The sequence below is a fragment of the Pezoporus wallicus genome, unplaced genomic scaffold, assembly GCF_028554395.1.
Source record: "Pezoporus wallicus isolate ANWC-B61680 ecotype Strahan unplaced genomic scaffold, APGP_CSIRO_Pwel_v1 contig_12369, whole genome shotgun sequence".
NCBI classification, from domain to species: domain Eukaryota; kingdom Metazoa; phylum Chordata; class Aves; order Psittaciformes; family Psittacidae; genus Pezoporus; species Pezoporus wallicus.
Window position 1 is genome coordinate 1 of NW_026636661.1, and position 23,935 is coordinate 23,935.

The following is a 23,935-nucleotide window of genomic DNA, read 5'->3' on the forward strand; positions in this document are numbered from 1 at the left end:
CCCCCATAAGCCCCCCCTCTAACCCCCCCCCATGCCCCTGTTCCCCCCCCAGGGCTGGAGCTGCCCACGGAGGAAGAGGAGGAGGAGGAGGAGGCGTCAATGGGGCAGCGGCTGCTGGGGCTGGTGCACAAAGTGCTGGGGCGCAGGGGGGGCCCCAAGGAGGAGGAGCCCCCCCCCGAGGAGCCGCCGGCACCCAGTGAGGGGGGGGGGAGCACCCAGGGACCCTTCTGCACCCATGGGTGCCACATCCTCAATGCGCCCCATGGGTACCCCATGGCTCCATCCCTAGTGCCCGCCATGGGTACCCCATGGCCACATCCCCATCCATGGGTACCCCATGGCCCCATCCCTAATGCCCCCCATGGGTACCCCATAGCCCCATCCCCATCCATGGGTACCACAGGTCTCCATCTGCACCCATGGGTGCCACATCCCCAATGCCCCCCATGGGTACCCCATAGCCCCATCCCCATCCATGGGTACCCCCTGTCCCCATCCCTAATGCCCCCCATGGGTACCCCATGGCCCCATCCCCATCCATGGGTACCCCATGTCCCCATCTGCACCCATGGGTGCCACATCCCTAATGCCCCCCATGGTCACATCCCCACCCATGGGTACCCCATGGCCCCATCCCCATCCAGGGGTACCCCATGGCCCCATCTGCACCCATGGGTGCCCCATCCCTAATGCCCCCCATGGGTAGCCCCATCCCCATCCATGGGTACCACAGGTCTCCATCTGCACCCATGGGTGCCACATCCCCAATGCCCCCCATGGGTACCCCCTGGCCCCATCCCTAATGCCCTCCATGGGTACCCCATGGCCCTATCCTCATCCATGGGTACCACAGGTCTCCATCTGCACCCATGGGTGCCCCATCCCTAATGCCCCCTATGGGTACCCCATGGCCCCATCTGCACCCATGGGTGCCCCATCCCCAATGCCCCCCATGGGTACCCCATGTCCCCATCCCCATCCATGGGTACCCCATGGCCCTATCTGCACCCATGGGTGCCCCATCCCTAATGCCCCCTATGGGTATCCCATGGCCCCATCCCCAATGACCTCCATGGGTCCCCCATCCCCAATGCCCCCTATAGGTCCCCCATCCCCACCCCTGGGTCCCCCCATCCCCATTGCTCCCCACAGGCTCCCTGCAGGCCCTCATCTCGCAGACCATGGTGCACTGGGCTCAGGAAGCCTTCATCCCCCCATGTCCCCATCCCCATCCCCAATGTCCCCCATGGGTATCCCATGTCCCCATCCCTACCCCTTGGTACCCCATGTCCCTATTCACACCCATGGGTACCCCAATGCCCCCTATGGGTACCCCCATCCCCAATGCCCCCTATGGGTACCCCAATGCCCCCTATGGGTACCCCCATCCCCAATGCCCCCTATGGGTACCCCCATCCCCAATACCCCCCATGGATACCCCAATGCCCCCCATGGATACCCCAATGCCCCCCCTCTCCCCATTGCTCCCCACAGGCTCCCTGCAGGCCCTCATCTCGCAGACCATGGTGCACTGGGCTCAGGAAGCCTTCATCCCCCCATGTCCCCATCCCATCCCCAATGCCCCCCATGGGTACCCCCATCGCCCCCTATGGATACCCCAATACCCCCTATGGGTACCCCAATGCCCCCCATGGATACCCCAATGCCCCCCCTCTCCCCATTGCTCCCCACAGGCTCCCTGCAGGCCCTCATCTCGCAGACCATGGTGCACTGGGCTCAGGAAGCCTTCATCCAGAGCCCGGAGCTCGTTCGGGCCATGTTCAGCCTCCTGCACCGCCAGTACGATGCCCTGGGCGAGCTGGTGCGGGCCCTGCCCCGCGCCTACGCCCTCAGTGCCCGCTCCGTGCCCGACGCCACCGCCCTCCTCGAGAGCCTCAGCCAGATCCGCTCCCTGCTCATCGTGCAGATGGGGCCCGAGGAGGAGAACCTGCTCATCCAGAGCATCGGGTGAGCGCCGCGGGTGCCGCTGCATCCTAGGGGTGACCGACGGCGGCCCTCAGCGGCCCTGCGGTACCCAACGGCATCCTTGAGCATCCCTTGGGTACCCAACGGCAGCCCTGAGCATCCCTTGGGTACCCAATGGCAGCCCTGAGCATCCCTTGGGTACCCAACGGCATCCTTGAGCATCCCTGTGGTACCCAACAGCATCCCTGAGCATCCCTTGGGTACCCAACGGCATCCCTGAGCATCCCTTGGGTACCCAACGGCATCCTTGAGCATCCCTTGGGTACCCAACAGCATCCTTGAGCATCCCTGGGGTACCCAACGGCATCCTTGAGCATCCCTGGGGTACCCAACGGCATCCTTGAGCATCCCTTGGGTACCCAACAGCATTCTTTGGGTACCCAACGGCATCCCTGAGCAGCCCTGAGCATCCCTTGGGTACCCAACAGCATCCCCGAGCATCCCTTGGGTACCCAACAGCATCCCCGAGCATCCCTTGGGTACCAACAGCATCCCCGAGCATCCCTTGGGTACCAACAGCATCCCCAAGCATCCCTGACCTTGGCGTCCTGGGGACCCAACAGCACCCCTGCAGACCCCCACATCCCCATGGGCCCCCCCATAGCTCCCATTCCCCCCCCCCCCCCCCCCCCCGGGCCCCCCATAACCCCCCTTTTCCCCCCCAGGAACATCATGAACAACAAAGTCTTCTACCAGCACCCAAACCTGATGCGGGCGCTGGGCATGCACGAGACCGTGATGCAGGTCATGGTCAGCGTGCTGGGGGGCGGCGAGAGCAAGGTGAGCCCCTGCCCCACGGCTCCGGCCCCATTGCCTTATCCCAGCCCCATTGCCTTATCCCAGCCCCATTGCCCTTATCCCAAACCCATTCCCAGTGTTCCCAACCCCATTCCCATCATTCCCAACCCCATTCCCGCTGTTCACAACCACATTCCCGCTGTTCCAACCCCATTCCCATCATTCCCAACCCCGTTCCCATCATTCCCAACCCCATTCCCATCATTCCCAACCCCATTCCCATCATTCCCGACCCCATTCCCGCTGTTCCAACCCCATTCCCATCATTCCCGACCCCATTCCCATCATTCCCAACCCCATTCCTGCTGTTCCAACCCCATTCCCGTTATCCCAACCCCATTCACATCATTCCCAACCCCATTCCCATCATTCCCAACCCCGTTCCCATCATTCCCAACCCCATTCCCATCATTCCCAACCCCGTTCCCATCATTCCCAACCCCATTCCCATCATTCCCAACCCCGTTCCCATCATTCCCAACCCCATTCCCACTGTTCCAACCCCATTCCCATCATTCCCAACCCCGTTCCCATCATTCCCAACCCCATTCCCGTTATCCCAACCCCATTCCCATCATTCCCGACCCCATTCCCATCATTCCCAACCCCATTCCCGTTATCCCAACCCCATTCCCATCATTCCCAACCCCATTCCCATCATTCCCAACCCCGTTCCCATCATTCCCAACCCCATTCCCATCATTCCCAACCCCATTCCCATCATTCCCAACCCTGTTCCCATCATTCCCAACCCCATTCCCGCTGTTCCCAACCCCGTTCCCATCATTCCCAACCACCTTCCCATCATTCCCAACCCCGTTCCCATCATTCCCAACCCCATTCCCATCATTCCCAACCCCATTCCCATCATTCCCAACCCCGTTCCCATCATTCCCAACCCCATTCCCATCATTCCCAACCCCATTCCCATCATTCCCAACCCCGTTCCCATCATTCCCAACCCCATTCCCACTGTTCCAACCCCATTCCCATCATTCCCAACCCTGTTCCCATCATTCCCAACCCCGTTCCCACTGTTCCAACCCCATTCCCGCTGTTCCCAACCCCATTCCCATCATTCCCAACCCCGTTCCCATCATTCCCAACCCCGTTCCCATCATTCCCAACCCCATTCCCATCATTCCCGACCCCATTCCCATCATTCCCGACCCCATTCCCATCATTCCCAACCCCATTCCCATCATTCCCAACCCCGTTCCCATCATTCCCAACCCCATTCCCATCATTCCCAACCCCATTCCCATCATTCCCAACCCCGTTCCCATCATTCCCAACCCCGTTCCCATCATTCCCAACCCCATTCCCATCATTCCCAACCCCGTTCCCATCATTCCCAACCCCGTTCCCATCATTCCCAACCCCATTCCCATCATTCCCAACCCCGTTCCCATCATTCCCAACCCCGTTCCCATCATTCCCAACCCCATTCCCATCATTCCCAACCCCATTCCCGTTATCCCAACCCCATTCCCATCATTCCCAACCCCATTCCCATCATTCCCAACCCCGTTCCCATCATTCCCAACCCCATTCCCATCATTCCCAACCCCATTCCCATCATTCCCGACCCCATTCCCATCATTCCCAACCCCATTCCCATCATTCCCAACCACGTTCCCATCATTCCCAACCCCATTCCCATCATTCCCAACCCCATTCCCGTTATCCCAACCCCATTCCCATCATTCCCAACCCCATTCCCGTTATCCCAACCCCATTCCCATCATTCCCAACCCCATTCCCGTTATCCCAACCCCATTCCCATCATTCCCAACCCCATTCCCGTTATCCCAACCCCATTCCCATCATTCCCAACCCCGTTCCCATCATTCCCAACCCCATTCCCATCATTCCCGACCCCATTCCCATCATTCCCAACCCCATTCCCATCATTCCCAACCCCGTTCCCATCATTCCCAACCCCATTCCCATCATTCCCAACCCCATTCCCATCATTCCCGACCCCATTCCCATCATTCCCAACCCCATTCCCATCATTCCCAACCCCGTTCCCATCATTCCCAACCCCATTCCCATCATTCCCAACCCCATTCCCATCATTCCCAACCCCGTTCCCATCATTCCCAACCCCATTCCCACTGTTCCAACCCCATTCCCATCATTCCCAACCCCATTCCCATCATTCCCAACCCTGTTCCCATCATTCCCAACCCCATTCCCGCTGTTCCCAACCCCGTTCCCATCATTCCCAACCCCATTCCCATCATTCCCAACCCCGTTCCCATCATTCCCAACCCCATTCCCATCATTCCCAACCCCATTCCCATCATTCCCAACCCCGTTCCCATCATTCCCAACCCCATTCCCACTGTTCCAACCCCATTCCCATCATTCCCAACCCCATTCCCATCATTCCCAACCCTGTTCCCATCATTCCCAACCCCGTTCCCACTGTTCCAACCCCATTCCCGCTGTTCCCAACCCCATTCCCATCATTCCCAACCCCATTCCCATCATTCCCAACCCCATTCCCATCATTCCCAACCCCATTCCCGTTATCCCAACCCCATTCCCATCATTCCCAACCCCGTTCCCATCATTCCCAACCCCGTTCCCATCATTCCCAACCCCGTTCCCATCATTCCCAACCCCGTTCCCGCTGTTCCGGGCGCAGGAGATCCGCTTCCCCAAGATGGTCACGAGCTGCTGCCGCTTCCTGTGCTACTTCTGCCGGATCAGCCGCCAGAACCAGCGCTCCATGTTCGACCACCTGGGCTACCTGCTGGAGAACAGCAGCATCGGCCTGGGTGAGCCCCGTGGCAACCCCAGGGATGCTCCATGGTATCCCATGGCAACCGCGGCCTATCCCCATGGCAACCAAAGGGATGCTCCATGGTACCCCATGGCAACCACAGCCCAGCCCCGTGGCAACCACAGGGATGCTCCATGGTATCCCCATGGCAACCACAGCCCATCCCCATGGCAACCAAAGGGGTGCTCCATGGTATCCCATGGCAACCACAGCCCATCCCCATGGCAACCAAAGGGGTGCTCCATGGTATCCCATGGCAACCGCAGCCCTGCCCCATGGCAACCAAAGGGATGCTCCATGGTACCCCATGGCAACCACAGCCCAGCCCCGTGGCAACCACAGGGATGCTCCATGGTACCCCCATGGCAACCACAGCCTATCCCCATGGCAAACAAAGGGTGCACCCATGGCAACCGCAGGGTATCCCCATGGCAACCACAGGGATGCTCCATGGTATCCCATGGCAACCGCAGCCCAGCCCCATGGCGACCAAAGGGATGCTCCATGGTATCCCATGGCAACTGCAGCCCAGCCCCATGGCAACCAAAGGGATGCTCCATGGTATCCCATGGCAACCGCGGCCCATCCCCATGGCAACCAAAGGGGTGCTCCATGGTATCCCATGGCAACCACAGCCCAGCCCCATGGCAACCAAAGGGGTGCTCCATGGTATCCCATGGCAACCGCAGCCCAGCCCCATGGCAACCAAAGGGATGCTCCATGGTATCCCCATGGCAACCACAGCCCATCCCCATGGCAACCAAAGGGGTGCTCCATGGTATCCCATGGCAACCGCAGCCCTGCCCCATGGCAACCAAAGGGATGCTCCATGGTATCCCATGGCAACCACAGCCCTGCCCCATGGCAACCGCAGCCTATCCCCATGGCAACCGCAGCCTATCCCCATGGCAACCGCAGCCTATCCCCATGGCAACCACTGCACAGCCCCATGGCAACCAAAGGGATGCTCCATGGTACCCCCATGGCAACCGCAGCCCGGCCCCATGGCAACCAAAGGGGTGCTCCATGGTACCCCCATGGCAACCGCAGCCCAGCCCCATGGCAACACAAGGGTATCCCCATGGCAACCAAAGGGTATCCCATGGCAACACGAGGGTATCCCTATGGCAACCTCAGGGTATCCCCATGGCAACCAAAGGGATGCGCCATGGTATCCCCATGGCAACCACAGCCTATCCCCATGGCAACCAAAGGGTATCCCCATGGCAACCGCAGCGTATCCCCATGGCAACCAAAGGGTATCCCCATGGCAACCGCAGGGTGCCCCCCATGGTACCCCCATGGCAACCAAAGGGTGCGCCCATGGCAACCCAAGGGATGCTCCATGGCAACCCAAGTGTGCCCCCATGGCAACCCAAGGGTACCCATATGGCACCCCAATGATACCCCTATGGTACCCCCATGGCACCCCCATATCACCCCTATGGCACCCCTATGGCACCCCCATATCACCCCTATGGCACCCCTATGGTATCACAAGGGTACCCCCATGGCAACCCAAGGCTATGCCTATGGTACCCCTATGGCACCCCCATATAACCCCTATGGCACCCCTATGGTACCCCTATGGCACCCCCATATCACCCCTATGGCACCCCTATGGTACCCCTATGGCACCCCCATATCACCCCTATAGCACCCCTATGGTACCCCTATGGCACCCCTGTATCTCCCCTGTGGTACCCCCATATCACCCCTATGGCACCCCCATATCACCCCTATGGCACCCCTATGGCACCCCCATGTCACCCCTATGGCAACTCCATATCACCCCTATGGCACCCCTATGGTACCCCTATGGCACCCCCATATCACCCCTATGGCACCCCTATGGCACCCCCATACCACCCCTATGGGACCGCCATTGGGGTGCCCCTGACCCCCATGTGTGCCCCCCCCCCCCCAGGGATGCGGGGTTCGACCCCCCTGGACGTGGCGGCCGCCTCCGTCATCGACAACAACGAGCTGGCGCTGGCGCTCAAGGAGCAGGACCTGGAGAAGGTGGGGACCCCCCTGCACCCCAATGCACCCCAATGCACCCCAATGCACCCCAATGGACCCCAATGGACCCCAATGCACCCCAATGCACCCCAATGCACCCCAATGGACCCCAATGCATCCCAATGCACCCCAATGGACACCAATGGACACCAATGGACACCAATGCACCCCAATGCACCCCAATGCACCCCAATGCACCCCAATGGACCCCAATGCACCCCAATGCACCCCAATGCACCCCAATGGACCCAATGCACCCCAATGCACCCCAATGCACCCCAATGCACCCCAGTGCACCCCAATGCACCCCAATGGACCCCAATGCACCCCAATGCACCTCAATGCACCCCAATGGACCCCAATGCATCCCAATGCACCCCAATGGACACCAATGGACACCAATGGACACCAATGCACCCCAATGCACCCCAATGCACCCCAATGCACCCCAATGGACCCCAGTGCACCCCAATGGACACCAATGCACCCCATGGACCCCAATGGATCCCATTGTACCCAATGCGCCCAACTGCTGCCCCCCAGGTGGTGACGTACCGGGCCGGCTGCGGCCAGCAGAGCTGCCCCATGTCCCCAATGGGCCCCATTGTACCCAATGCACCCCAATGGGCCCCATTGTACCCAATGTACCCCAATGCACCCCATTGCACCCAGTGCACCCCATTGTACCCCATGGACCCCAATGGATCCCATTGTACCCAATGCGCCCCACTGCTGCCCCCCAGGTGGTGACGTACCTGGCCGGCTGCGGCCTGCAGAGCTGCCCCATGTCCCCAATGGGCCCCATTGTACCCAATGCACCCCAATGGGCCCCATTGAACCCAATGCACCCCAATGCACCCCATTGTACCCAATGCGCCCCACTGCTGCCCCCCAGGTGGTGACGTACCTGGCCGGCTGCGGCCTGCAGAGCTGCCCCATGCTGCTGGCCAAGGGCTACCCCGACCTGGGCTGGAACCCGGTGGGGGGCGAGCGGTACCTGGACTTCCTGCGCTTTGCCGTCTTCGTCAACGGTGAGGGGGATGTGGGGCGCTATGGGGGGCTATGGGGGGGATGTGGGGGGCTATGGATGTCAATGGGTGTCAATGGATGTCAATGGATGTCAATGGGTGTCAATGGGTGTCAATGGATGTCAATGGATGTCAATGGGTGTCAATGGATGTCAATGGATGTCAATGGGTGTCAATGGGTGTCAATGGATGTCAATGGGTGTCTATGGGTGTCAATGGATGTCAATGGCTGTCAATGGGTGTCAATGGATGTCAATGGCTGTCAATGGCTGTCAATGGATGTCAATGGCTGTCAATGGATGTCAATGGATGTCAATGGATGTCAATGGGTGTCAATGGATGTCAATGGCTGTCAATGGCTGTCAATGGCTATCAATGGATGTCAATGGATGTCAATGGCTGTCAATGATGTCAATGGCTGTCAATGGCTGTCAATGGGTGTCAATGGCTGTCAATGGGTGTCAATGGGTGTCAATGGATGTCAATGGATGTCAATGGATGTCAGTGGATGTCAATGGATGTCAATGATGTCAATGGATGTCAATGGGTGTCAATGGGTGTCAATGGATGTCAATGGGTGTCAATGGATGTCAATGGCTGTCAATGGATGTCAATGGGTGTCAATGGGTGTCAATGGGTGTCAATGGATGTCAATGGGTGTCAATGGATGTCAATGGATGTCAATGGGTGTCAATGGGTGTCAATGGATGTCAATGGATGTCAATGGATGTCAATGGATGTCAATGGATGTCAATGGGTGTCAATGGGTGTCAATGGGTGTCAATGGATGTCAATGGGTGTCAATGGGTGCCATGGGTGCCAGGTGAGAGCGTGGAGGAGAACGCCAACGTGGTGGTGCTCTGGTGTCCCATTGGTGTCAATGATGTCAATGGATGTCAATGGATGTCAATGGGTGTCAATGGGTGTCAATGGATGTCAATGGATGTCAATGGATGTCAATGGATGTCAATGGGTGTCAATGGGTGTCAATGGGTGTCAATGGATGTCAATGGGTGTCAATGGGTGCCATGGGTGCCAGGTGAGAGCGTGGAGGAGAACGCCAACGTGGTGGTGCTCTGGTGTCCCATTGGTGTCAATGATGTCAATGGATGTCAATGGATGTCAATGGATGTCAATGGACGCCCATGGATGTCAATGGGTGTCAATGGGTGTCAATGGGTGTCAATGGGTGCCATGGGTGTCAATGGATGTCAATGGATGTCAATGGGTGTCAATGGGTGTCAATGGGTGTCAATGGGTGTCAATGGGTGTCAATGGATGTCAATGGATGTCAATGGGTGTCAATGGGTGTCAATGGGTGCCATGGGTGCCAGGTGAGAGCGTGGAGGAGAACGCCAACGTGGTGGTGCTCTGGTGTCCCATTGGTGTCAATGATGTCAATGGATGTCAATGGATGTCAATGGGTGTCAATGGGTGTCAATGGATGTCAATGGATGATGGGTGTCAATGGGTGTCAATGGGTGTCAATGGGTGTCAATGGATGTCAATGGGTGTCAATGGGTGTCAATGGGTGTCAATGGGTGTCAATGGGTGTCAATGGGTGTCAATGGATGTCAATGGGTGTCAATGGGTGTCAATGGGTGTCAATGGATGTCAATGGGTGTCAATGGATGTCAATGGATGTCAATGGATGTCAATGGGTGTCAATGGGTGTCAATGGGTGTCAATGGATGTCAATGGGCGTCAATGGGTGTCAATGGGTGTCAATGGGTGTCAATGGGTGTCAATGGGTGTCAATGGGTGTCAATGGGTGCCATGGGTGCCAGGTGAGAGCGTGGAGGAGAACGCCAACGTGGTGGTGCTCTGGTGTCCCATTGGTGTCAATGATGTCAATGGATGTCAATGGATGTCAATGGATGTCAATGGACGCCCATGGATGTCAATGGGTGTCAATGGGTGTCAATGGGTGTCAATGGGTGCCATGGGTGTCAATGGATGTCAATGGATGTCAATGGGTGTCAATGGGTGTCAATGGGTGTCAATGGGTGTCAATGGGTGTCAATGGATGTCAATGGATGTCAATGGGTGTCAATGGGTGTCAATGGGTGCCATGGGTGCCAGGTGAGAGCGTGGAGGAGAACGCCAACGTGGTGGTGCTCTGGTGTCCCATTGGTGTCAATGATGTCAATGGCTGTCAATGGGTGTCAATGGGTGTCAATGGGTGTCAATGGATGTCAATGGATGTCAATGGGTGTCAATGGATGTCAATGGATGTCAATGGGTGTCAATGGATGTCAATGGGTGTCAATGGGTGTCAATGGATGTCAATGGATGTCAATGGGTGTCAATGGATGTCAATGGGTGTCAATGGGTGTCAATGGGTGTCAATGGATGTCAATGGGTGTCAGTGGATGTCAATGGATGTCAATGGGTGTCAATGGGTGTCAATGGGTGTCAATGGGTGTCAATGGCTGTCAATGGATGTCAATGGATGTCAATGGGTGTCAATGGATGTCAATGGATGTCAATGGATGTCAATGGGTGTCAATGGATGTCAATGGATGTCAATGGATGTCAATGGATGTCAATGGGTGTCAATGGGTGTCAATGGGTGCCATGGGTGCCAGGTGAGAGCGTGGAGGAGAACGCCAACGTGGTGGTGCTCTGGTGTCCCATTGGTGTCAATGATGTCAATGGATGTCAATGGGTGTCAATGGGTGTCAATGGGTGTCAATGGATGTCAATGGATGTCAATGGGTGTCAATGGGTGTCAATGGGTGTCAATGGGTGTCAATGGATGTCAATGGGTGTCAATGGGTGTCAATGGGTGTCAATGGGTGTCAATGGGTGTCAATGGATGTCAATGGGTGTCAATGGGTGTCAATGGGTGTCAATGGATGTCAATGGGTGTCAATGGGTGTCAATGGATGTCAATGATGTCAATGGATGTCAATGGGTGTCAATGGGTGTCAATGGATGTCAATGGGTGTCAATGGATGTCAATGGCTGTCAATGGATGTCAATGGGTGTCAATGGGTGTCAATGGGTGTCAATGGATGTCAATGGGTGTCAATGGATGTCAATGGATGTCAATGGGTGTCAATGGGTGTCAATGGATGTCAATGGATGTCAATGGATGTCAATGGGTGTCAATGGGTGTCAATGGATGTCAATGGGTGTCAATGGATGTCAATGGATGTCAATGGATGTCAATGGGTGTCAATGGGTGTCAATGGATGTCAATGGGTGTCAATGGATGTCAATGGATGTCAATGGGTGTCAATGGATGTCAATGGATGTCAATGGATGTCAATGGCTGTCAATGGCTGTCAATGGCTGTCAATGGATGTCAATGGGTGTCAATGGATGTCAATGGATGTCAATGGGTGTCAATGGATGTCAATGGGTGTCAATGGATGTCAATGGGTGTCAATGGGTGCCATGGGTGCCAGGTGAGAGCGTGGAGGAGAACGCCAACGTGGTTGTTCGGCTCCTGATCCGGAGGCCCGAGTGCTTCGGGCCGGCGCTGCGGGGGGAGGGCGGCTGCGGGCTGCTGGCGGCCATGCAGGAGGCCATGGGCATCGCGCAGGATCCGGCCCGCGACGGGCCCAGCCCCCGCAGGGAGCGGAGGAGGGAGCCGTGAGTGGGGGGATCCGGGGGGGGTGGGGGGGGGGGGATGGGGGTGGGATGGGGATGGGGATGGGGATGGGGTGGGGATGGGGATGGGGATGGGGTGGGGATGGGGATGGGGGTGGGAATATGGGATGGGGAGAGGGTGGGGATGGGGGGGATGGGGATGGGGGGGTGGGGATGGGGCAGCCATGGGGCAGGGATGGGGATGGGGTGTGGATGGGGTGGGGTGGGGATGGGGTGGGGATGGGGCAGCCATGGGGCAGGGATGGGGAGGGGTGGGGATGGGGATGGGGGATGGGGCAGCAATGGGGCAGGGATGGGGCAGGGATGGGGATGGGGATGGGGTGGGGATGGGGATGGGGCAGCAATGGGGCAGGGATGGGGTAGGGATGGGGATGAGGATGGGGATCGGGACAGGGCAGCCATGGGGTAGGGATGGGGCTTGGGATTGGGATGGGGTGGGGGGGGATGGGATGGGGGGATGGGGATGGGGGTGGGGATGGGGATGGGGCAGCCATGGGGCAGCAATAGGGCAAGGATGGGGCTGGGTATGGGGGGGGGGTGGGGATGGGGCAGCCATGGGGCAGCCATGGGGCAGCCATAGGGCAGCAATGGGGCAGCAATGGGGCAGGGCTGGGGCTGGGGGCGGGGGTGGGGTCAGGTTTGGGGTCCTCATGAGCCCTCCCCCCCCCCCCATCCCTGCCCCCATTGCCATGGGGGGGTCCCCATCGCCCCCATTCAGGTTTGGGGCTGAGGAGCCCCCCGAGGAGGGCCGGGTGCACCTGGGCAACGCCATCATGTCCTTCTACGCCGCCCTCATCGACCTCCTGGGGCGCTGCGCCCCAGAGATGCACGTAAGGGCGCGACCCACACGTGTGGGGCAGGAGCCACGCGGATGGGGAGGGACCCACACGTGTGGGGCAGGAGCCACGCGGATGGGGAGGGACCCACATGTATGGGGCAGGAGCCACGTGGATGGGGAGGGAAGCACGCTTATGGGGCAGGAGCCACACGCGTGGGGCAGGAGCCACGCGGATGGGGAGGGACCCACATGTATGGGGCAGGAGCCACGTGGATGGGGAGGGAAGCACGCTTATGGGGCAGGAGCCATGTGGATGGGGAAGGACCCACACGTGTGGGGCAGGAGCCACGCTGATGGGGCTGGAGCCATGTGGATGGGGAGGGATGCACGCTTATGGGGCTGGAGCCACGCGGATGGGGAGGGACCCACACGTGTGGGGCAGGAGCCACGCGGATGGGGAGGGAAGCACGTGGATGGGGAGGGAAGCACGCTTATGGGGCAGGAGCCATGTGGATGGGGAGGGAAGCACGCTTATGGGGCAGGAGCCACACGCGTGGGGCAGGAGCCACGCGGATGGGGAGGGACCCACATGTATGGGGCAGGAGCCCCGTGGATGGGGAGGGAAGCACGCTTATGGGGCGGGAGCCACACGCGTGGGGCAGGAGCCACGCGGATGGGGAGGGACCCACATGTATGGGGCAGGAGCCACGTGGATGGGGAGGGAAGCACGCTTATGGGGCAGGAAGCACGCTTATGGGGCGGGAAGCACGCTTATGGGGCAGGAGCCGTGTGGATGGGGAGGGAAGCACGCTTATGGGGCAGGAGCCACACGTGTGGGTCTGGAGCCACGCGGATGGGGAGGGAAGCACGCTTATGGGGCAGGAGCCATGTGGATGGGAGGGAAGCACGCTTATGGGGCAGGAAGCACGCTTATGGGGCAGGAAGCACGCTTATGGGGCAGGAGCCATGTGGATGGGGAGGGAAGCACACTTATGGGGCAGGAGCCATGTGAATGGGGAGGGATGCACGCTTATGGGGCAGGAAGCACGCTTATGGGGCGGGAAGCACGCTTATGGGGCAGGAGCCACACGTGTGGGTCTGGAGCCACGCGGATGGGGAGGGAAGCACGCTTATGGGGCAGGAGCCACGTGGATGGGGAGGGATGCACGCTTATGGGACAGGAAGCACGCTTATGGGGCAGGAGCCATGTGGATGGGGAGGGAAGCACGCTTATGGGGCAGGAGACATGTGGATGGGGGGGACGCACGCTTATGGGGCAGGAGCCACCCGTATGCGGCAGGACCCACCCGTATGGGGCAGTACCCACCTGTATGGGGCAGACTCACACTTATGGGGCAGACCCACACTTATGGGGCAGAACCCACACTTATGGGGCAGGACCCACACTTATGGGGCAGACCCACACTTATGGGGCAGAACCCACACTAATGGAGCAGGACCCACCCGTATGGGGCAGACCCACCCGTATGGGGCAGACCCACACTTATGGGGCAGACCCACACTTATGGGGCAGAACCCACACTAATGGAGCAGGACCCACACTTATGGTTCAGACCCACACTTGTGGGGCAGGACCCACACTTATGGGGCAGGACCCACACTTATGGGGCAGAACCCACACTAATGGAGCAGGACCCACACTTATGGGGCAGACCCACACTTATGGGGCAGGACCCACACTTATGGGGCAGACCCACACTTATGGGGCAGGACCCACACTTGTGGGGCAGGAAGGGCAGGGGGCTGGAGCCCCCTCGCCGTGGGTCCCTCCCGCAGCTGATCCAGGCGGGCAAAGGGGAAGCGCAGGATCCGGGGATCCTGAGGTCCTTGGTGCCCCTGGAGGACCTGGTGGGGATCATCCGCTCCCTGCAGCTGCCCATCCTGCACGGGGGGGGTCCTTATGGGGGGGGTGGGTGGGGGGGGGGGGGGTGGGGTGGGGGGGGGGGGTGGGGGGGGGGGGGGGGGGGGGGGGGTGGGGGGGGGGGGGGGGGGGGGGGGGGGGGGGGGGGGGGGGGGGGGGGGGGGGGGGGGGGGGGGGGGGGGGGGGGGGGGGGGGGGGGGGGGGGGGGGGTGGGGGGGGGGGGGGGGGGGGGGGGGGGGGGGGGGGGGGGGGGGGGGGGGGGGGGGGGGGGGGGGGGGGGGGGGGGGGGGGGGGGGGGGGGGGGGGGGGGGGGGGGGGGGGGGGGGGGGGGGGGGGGGGGGGGGGGGGGGGGGGGGGGGGGGGGGGGGGGGGGGGGGGGGGGGGGGGGGGGGGGGGGGGGGGGGGGGGGGGGGGGGGGGGGGGGTGGGGGGGGGGGGGGGGGGGGGGGGGGGGGGGGGGGGGTGGGGTGGATGGGGTATGGGATATAGGGCATGGATATGGGATAATGGGGTGTGTGGGATGCAGGATATATGGGGTGTATGAGGTATGGGATACGGGATGTATGGGGTGTATGGGATCTATGGGGTATATGGGATCTATGGTGCATATGGGATCTATGGGGTATATGGGATCTATGGTGCATATGGGATCTATGGGGTATATGGGATCTATGGGGTATATGGGATCTATGGGGTATATGGGATCTGTGGTGCATATGGGATCTATGGGGTATATGGGATCTATGGTGCATATGTGATCTATGGGGTATATGGGATCTATGGGGTATATGGGATCTATGGGGTATATGGGATCTATGGTGTATATGGGATCTATGGGGTATATGTGATCTATGGGGTATATGGGATCTATGGGGTATATGGGATCTATGGGTCATTATGGGCTGTAGGCCTTGGCTATGGGGCTGCCCCCCACGTCCCCCCCTCTGCCCCACAGACGGCGCGGTGCTGGAGCCCCGCCTGGCCGCCAGCTTCGTCCCCGAGCACAAGGCCCCCATGGTGCTGTTCCTGGACCGCGTCTATGGGGTGGGCAGCCAGGAGCTGCTCCTGCGCGTGCTCGACGTGGGCTTCCTGCCCGACCTGCGCGCCGCAGCCTCCCTCGACACGGTGAGGGACATAGGGGGCGCTGTGGGGCGCTGTGGGGTGTCCTATGGGGCGCTATGGGGTGTCCTATGGGGTGTCCTATGGGGCTCTATGGGGTGTCCTATGGGGCGCTGTGGGGCGCTATGGGGTGTCCTATGGGGCGCTATGGGGCGCTGTGGGGTGTCCTATGGGGCGCTGTGGGGCGCTATGGGGTGTCCTATGGGGCGCTGTGGGGTGGGCAGCCATGGGGCGCTGTGGGGCGCTATGGGGTGTCCTATGGGGCGCTATGGGGCGCTATGGGGTGTCCTATGGGGCGCTGTGGGGCGCTATGGGGTGTCCTATGGGGCGCTATGGGGCGCTATGGGGTGTCCTATGGGGCGCTGTGGGGTGTCCTATGGGGCGCTGTGGGGCGCTATGGGGTGTCCTATGGGGCGCTGTGGGGTGTCCTATGGGGCGCTGTGGGGCGCTATGGGGTGTCCTATGGGGCGCTGTGGGGTGTCCTATGGGGCGCTGTGGGGCGCTAGGGGGTGTCCTATGGGGCGCTGTGGGGTGTCCTATGGGGCGCTGTGGGGCGCTATGGGGTGTCCTATGGGGCGCTATGGGGCGCTATGGGGTGTCCTATGGGGTGTCCTATGGGGCGCTATGGGGTGTCCTATGGGGTGCTGTGGGGCACTATGGGGTGTCCTATGGGGTGTCCTATGGGCCTCTGTGGGGCGCTAGGGGGTGTCCTATGGGGCGCTGTGGGGCACTATGGGGTGTCCTATGGGGTGTCCTATGGGGTGCCCATAACGCTCCCCGTGCCCCATAGCGCTCCCCGTGCCCCATAACGCTCCCTGTGCCCCATAGCGCTGCCTGTGCCCCATAGCGCTCCCTGTGCCGCATAGCTCTCCCTGTGCCCCATAGCGCTCCCTGTGCCCCATATCTCTCCCTGTGCCCCATAGCTCTCCCCGTGCCCCACAGCCCTCCCCGTGCCCCACAGCGCTCCCCGTGCCCCATAGCTCTCCCCGTGCCCCATAGCTCTCCCTGTGCCCCATAGCTCTCCCTGTGCCCCATAGCTCTCCCCGTGCCCCATAGCCCTCCCCGTGCCCCATAGTGCTCCCTGTACCCCATAGTGCTCCCTGTGCCCCATAGCCCTCCCTGTGCTCCATAGTGCTCCCTGTGCCCCATAGCGCCCCCCATGCCCCATATCTCTCCCCGTGCCCCATATCTCTCCCTGTGCCCCATAGCTCTCCCCATGCCCCATATCTCCCCCAGTGCCCCATATCTCTCCCTGTGCCCCATAGCTCTCCCCATGCCCCATAGCGACCCCTGTGCCCCATATCTCTCCCTGTGCCCCATAGCTCTCCCCATGCCCCATAGCGCCCCCCATAGCACCCGCCATGCCCCACAGCACCCCCCGTGCCCCACAGCGCCCCCTTTGCCCGCCCCCCCCAGGCCACGTTCAGCACGACGGAGATGGCGCTGGCGCTGAACCGCTACCTGAGCCAGGCGGTGCTGCCGCTGCTCACCAAGTGCGCGCCGCTCTTCGCCGGCACCGAGCACCGCGCCGGCCTGGTGGACTCGGCGCTGCACACCGTGTACCGGCTGTCCCGCGCCAGGGCGCTCACCAAGGCCCAGCGCGACCTCATCGACGAGTGCCTCATGGCGCTGTGCCGGTGAGCGGGGCAATGGGAGGGGGGGGGAGACACAACCCGGAGATAACCGCGGCATCCAGAACGCAACCAGGACCCAACCACGGCAACCAAAACCCAACCAGGGCACAACCATGGCAACCAAAACCCAACCATGACCCAACCATGGCAACCAAAACCCAACCAGGACCCAACCATGGCAACCAAAACCCAACCATGACCCAACCATGGCAACCAAAACCCAACCAGGGCACAACCATGGCAACCAGGACCCAACCACAGCAACCAAAACCCAACCAGGGCACAACCATGGAACCCAAAACCCAACCAGGGCACCCAAAACCCAACCAGAACCCAACCATGGCAACCAAAACCCAACCATGACCCAACCAGGGCACCCAAAACCCAACCATGGCACAACCATGGCAACCAGGACCCAACCATGGCAACCAAAACCCAACCAGGGCACAACCATGGCAACCAAAACCCAACCATGGCAACCAAAACCCAACCATGACCCAACCATGGCAACCAAAACCCAACCAAAACCCAACCAGGGCACCCAAAACCCAACCAGAACCCAACCATGGCAACCAAAACCCAACCATGACCCAACCACGGCACCCAAAACCCAACCAGGACCCAACCATGGCACCCAAAACCCAACCATGGCACCCAAAACACAACCATGGGTGCCAGGACCCAACCATGACACCCAAAACCCAACCATGACCCAACCATGGCACCCAGAACCCAACCATGAGTGACAGGACCCAACCATGGGCACCACGACCCAACCATGGGCGCCACGACCCAACCATGTGCGCCACGACCCAACCATGGGCACCACGACCCAACCATGTTCTCCATGACCCAACCATGGGCGCCATGACCCAACCGTTGACACCACAACCCAATCAATGACACCAAAACCCAACCATGGGCTCCATGACCCAACCATGGGTGCCATGACCCAACCATGGGCGCCATGACCCAACCATGGGCGCCATGACCCAACCATGGGTGCCATGACCCAATCATGGGCGCCATGACCCAGCCATGGGCGCCATGACCCAACCATGGGCGCCATGACCCAACCATGGGCACCACGACCCAACCATGGGCGCCATGACCCAGCCATGGGCGCCATGACCCAACCATGGGCGCCATGACCCAACCATGGGCACCACGACCCAACCATGGGCGCCATGACCCAACCATGGGCACCACGACCCAACCATGGGCACCATGACCCAACCGTGGGCCCCCAACCCCCCCCCAGGTACATCAGCCCCTCGATGCTGCAGCACCTCCTGCGCCGCCTGGTCTTCGACGTGCCCATCCTCAATGAGTTCTCCAAGATGCCGCTCAAGGTGAGGCGATGGAGAGGACATTATGGGGGTCGTCCGTCCCCCCCCCCCCCATAGCGATGCCCCCATTGGTCAATCGCCCTCCGTCCCGCCCAGCTGCTGACCAATCACTACGAGCGGTGTTGGAAGTACTACTGCCTGCCCAGCGGGTGGCCCAATCACGGCGTGAGCTCCGAGGAGGAGCTGCACCTCACCAGGAAGCTCTTCTGGGGCATCTTCCAGTCCCTGGCGCACAAGGTGGGGGGCACGGGGGGGAGATGGGGGGCACGGGGATGTGGGGTGAGGATGATGATGATGGGGATGATGATGATGATGGAGATGATGACGATGGGAATGATGATGATGGGGATGATGGGGATGGGATGATGATGATGATGATGGGGATGACGATGGGGATGACGATGGGGATGATGATGATGGGGATGATAATGATGGAGATGATGATGATGACAATGGGGATGATGATGATGGGGATGATGATGATGACAATGGGATGATGATGGGGATGATGATGATGATGGAGATGATGACGATGGGGATGATGATGATGGGGATGATGGGGATGGGATGATGATGACGATGATGGGGATGACGGGGATGACGATGGGGATGATGATGGGGATGATGATGATGGGGATGATGATGATGGAGATGATGATGATGACAATGGGATGATGATGGGGAGGATGATGGGGATGATGATGATGACAATAGGGATGGCTATGGGGAGATGGTAATGATGGGGATGATGAGGACGATGATGACGATGGGGATGATGAGGAGGAGGAGGATGGGATGGCGATGATGACAATGGGTTGATGATGACGATGACGACGGGGATGATGATGATGGCAATGATGACGACAACGATGACGACGACGATGATGATGATGATGATGACGTTGATGTCCATGATGATGACAACGATGACGATGACAACGATGACAACGATGATGACTATGACAATGACGACGACGATGACAATGACCATGATGCCGATGATGCCGATGATGATGCCGATGACGACGATGACAATGACGATGATGACGATGATGACGATGAGGATGATGACAACGATGGCGGCGATGACGATGACGATGACAACGATGCTGATGCCGCCACCGATGATGCTGATGACGCCAACGATGACGATGATGACGATGATGATGATGATGATGATGATGATGATGACAATGATGACGGACGATGACGACGATGCGGATGCCGATGACAATGATGACAATGATGATGATGATGACAACGATGATGACGATGACAACGATGACGACGATGACGACGATGACGATGACGCCGATGACAACGATGATGACGATGATGATGACAACGATGATGACAATGACAACGATGATGACGATGACGATGACAACGATGATGATGATGACGATGACAACGATGATGACGATGACGATGACAACGATGATGACGATGACAACGATGACGATGATGACGATGACAACGATGATGACGATGACAACAATGATGACGATGACGATGACAACGATGATGCCAATGACAATGATGACGATGACGATGACGACGACGATGATGACGATGATGATGATGATGACAACGATGATGGACGATGACAATGATGACAATGATGATGACGATGACAACGATGATGCCGATGACAACGATGACGACGATGACGATGACAAACGATGATGCCGATGACAACGATGATGACGATGACAACGATGATGACGATGACAACGATGACAACGATGATGCCGATGACAACGATGATGACGATGACGATGACAACGATGACGACAATGACCATGACGTCGATGCCGATGCCGATGGTGATGGGCGCGGGTGCCGGCAGCGCTTCGACGCCGAGCTCTCCCGCCTGGCCATGCCGTGCCTGTGCGCCATCGCCGGCGCCCTCCCGCCCGACTACGTCGACGCCAGCTACTCCTCGCGCACCGAGAAGAAGGCGGCCGTGGACGCCGAGGGCAACTTCGACCCCAAGCCCGTGGAGACCCTCAAGTGAGCCCAGGGCCCTCCTGCCCCACGGCGCTGCCCCATAGCCCTGCCCCATTGACCTGCCCCATAGACCTGCCCCATAGCCCTGACCCATTGACCTGCCCCATAGACCTGCCCCATAGCCCTGCCCTATAGCCCTGCCCCATAGACCTGCCCCATAGCCCTACCCTATAGTCATGCCCAATAGACCTGACCCATAGCCCTGACCCATAGATCTGCCCCATAGCCCTGCCCCATAGAGCTGCCCCATAGCCCTGCCCCATAGACCTGCCCCATAGCCCTGCCATATAGACCTGCCCTATAGCCCTGCCCCATAGCCCTGCCCTATAGCCATGCCCCGTAGACCTGCCCCATAGACCTGACCCATAGACCTGCCCTATAACTTTGACGTATAACTCTGCTCCATAGCCCTGCCCCATAATCCTGCCCTATAAACCTGCCCCATAGCCCTGACTGACAGCCCTGCCCCATGGATTTGCCCCATAACCCTGCCACAGAACACTGCCCCATAACCCAGCCCCAGAGCCCTGCCCCATAGCCAACGCCATAGCCCAGTCCCATAGCCCTGCCCTATAACCCTGCCCAAAAAAATGCCCCATAGACCTGCCCCAGAGCCCTTCCCCATAGCCCAGCCCCATAACCCAGCCCCAGAGCCCAGCCCTGTAGCCCAACCCCATAGCCCTGCCCCAGAGCCCTGCCCATAGCTCAGCCCCATAACCCAGCCCCATAGCCCTGCCCCATAACCCAGCCCCATAACCCAGCCCCATAACCCAGCCCCACTTGTCCCCTCTCTCCCCCAGTGTCATCATCCCCGAGAAGCTCGATGGCTTCATCAACAAGTACGCGGAGTTCACCCATGAGAAGTGGGCCTTCGACAAGGTGGGACCCCAAACCTGCGCCCCACAGCGCCCCACAGCGCCCCACTGATGTCCCAGCGCCCCACATGTCCCCCCCATGGCAGATCCAGAACAATTGGTCCTTCGGGGAGGCCGTGGATGAAGAGGCCAAGACGCATCCGATGCTGCGCCCGTACAAGACCTTCTCCGAGAAGGTACCGGGGCCTCCGGGCCCCACAGCCCCTATGGGGAGAACCCCGAGGCCATTGGGGTCCCCTGAACCCCATTGGGGACCCCTAACGCCATTCAACCCCATTGGGATGCCCTGAACCCCATTGGGGACCCCCAACCCCATCCAACCCCATTGAGTTCCTCCAACCCCATCCAACCCCACCGAGTTCCCCCAACCCCATTGAGTTCCCCCAACCCCATCCAACCCCACCGAGTTCCCCCAACCCCATTGAGTTCCCCCAACCCCATCCAACCCCATTGCGTTCCTTCAACCCCATCCAACCCCATTGAGTTCCTTCAACCCCATCCAACCCCATCCAACCCCATTGAGTTCCTCCAACCCCATCCAACCCCATTGAGTTCCTTCAACCCCATCCAACCCCATTGAGTTCCCCCAACCCCATCCAACCCCATCCAACCCCACTGAGTTCCTTCAACCCCATCCAACCCCGTCCAACCCCATTGAGTTCTCCCAACCCCATTGACTTCCTCCAACCCCACTGAGTTCCTCCAACCCCATCCAACCCCATTGAGTTCCCCAACCCCATCCAACCCCATTGAGTTCCTCCAACCCCATTGAGTTCCTCCAACCCCATCCAACCCCATTGAGTTCCTCCAACCCCATTGAGTTCCTCCAACCCCATCCAACCCCATTGAGTTCCTTCAACCCCATTGAGTTCCTCCAACCCCATCCAACCCCATTGAGTTCCTTCAACCCCATCCAAACCCATACAACCCCAATGAGTTCCCCCAACCCCATTGAGTTCCCTCAACCCCATTGAGCTCCTCCAACCCCATCCAACCCCATCCAACCCCATTGAGTTCCTTCAACCCCATCCAACCCCATTGAGTTCCTTCAACCCCATCCAACCCCATCCAACCCCACTGAGTTCCCCCAACCCTATTGAGTTCCTCCAACCCCATTGAGTTCCTCCAACCCCATTGAGTTCCCCCAACCCCATCCAACCCCATTGAGTTCCCCCAACCCCACCCAACCCCATTGAGTTCCTCCAACCCCATTGAGTTCCCCCAACCCCATCCAACCCCATTGAGTTCCTCCAACCCCATCGAGTTCCTCCAACCCCATCCAACCCCATTGAGTTCCCCCAACCCCATTGAGTTCCTCCAACCCCACCCAACCCCATTGAGTTCCTCCAACCCCATTGAGTTCCTCCAACCCCATTGAGTTCCCCCGACCCCATCCACCCCCACGGAGTTCCCCAGCCCCACTGCGCCCCCCTGCGCCCCCAGGACAAGGAGATCTACCGCTGGCCAATCAAGGAGTCCCTCAAGGCGATGCTGGCCTGGGAGTGGACGGTGGAGAAGGCCCGCGAGGGGGAGGAGGACAAAGTGGAGAAGAAGAAGACCCGAAAGATCTCCCAATCGGCCCAGGTCTGCAGGCTGTGGGGTCCATGGGGTCCATGGGGTCTATGGGGTCCATAGAGTCTATAGGGGTCTATAGGGGTCTGTAGGGGTCCATGGGGTTCATGTGGTCCATAGAGTCTATAGGGGTCCATGGGGGTCCATGGGGTCTATGGGGGTCTATAGGGGTCCATGGGGTCCATGGGGGTCCATGGGGTCTATGGGGGTCTATAGGGGTCCATGGGGGTCCATGGGGTTCATGGGGGTCCATGGGGGTCTATGGAGTCCTTTGGCGTCCAGGGGGTCGAGGGGGTCCAGGGGGTCCATGGGGGTCTATGGGGGCCATGGGGTCCATGGGGTCTATGGGGTCCATAGAGTCTATAGGGGTCTATAGGGGTCCATGGGGGTCCATGGGGGTCCATGGGGTCCATGTGGTCTGTGGGGTCCATGAGGTCCATGGGGGTCTATAGGGGTCCATGGGGGTCCATG

At 59.7% G+C, this 23,935-nt stretch overlaps 1 protein-coding gene across 1 annotated transcript; it reads left to right on the plus strand.

Moving 5' to 3' along the window:
- Positions 1 to 52: 52 nt before the first annotated feature.
- LOC130594916 (ryanodine receptor 1-like) lies at positions 53 to 23,476 on the plus strand (the record flags this gene model as incomplete). Its single annotated transcript, XM_057401177.1, has 17 exons — positions 53 to 196; positions 1,695 to 1,968; positions 2,652 to 2,766; positions 5,441 to 5,573; positions 7,506 to 7,600; positions 8,496 to 8,631; positions 12,042 to 12,228; positions 12,965 to 13,076; positions 14,822 to 14,939; positions 15,861 to 16,030; positions 17,441 to 17,661; positions 18,920 to 19,010; positions 19,104 to 19,244; positions 20,857 to 21,020; positions 21,818 to 21,896; positions 21,979 to 22,068; positions 23,336 to 23,476. Coding segments are annotated over 17 exons (2,411 nt in total), but the record flags the coding sequence as incomplete, so codon positions are not given.
- Positions 23,477 to 23,935: the final 459 nt, after the last annotated feature.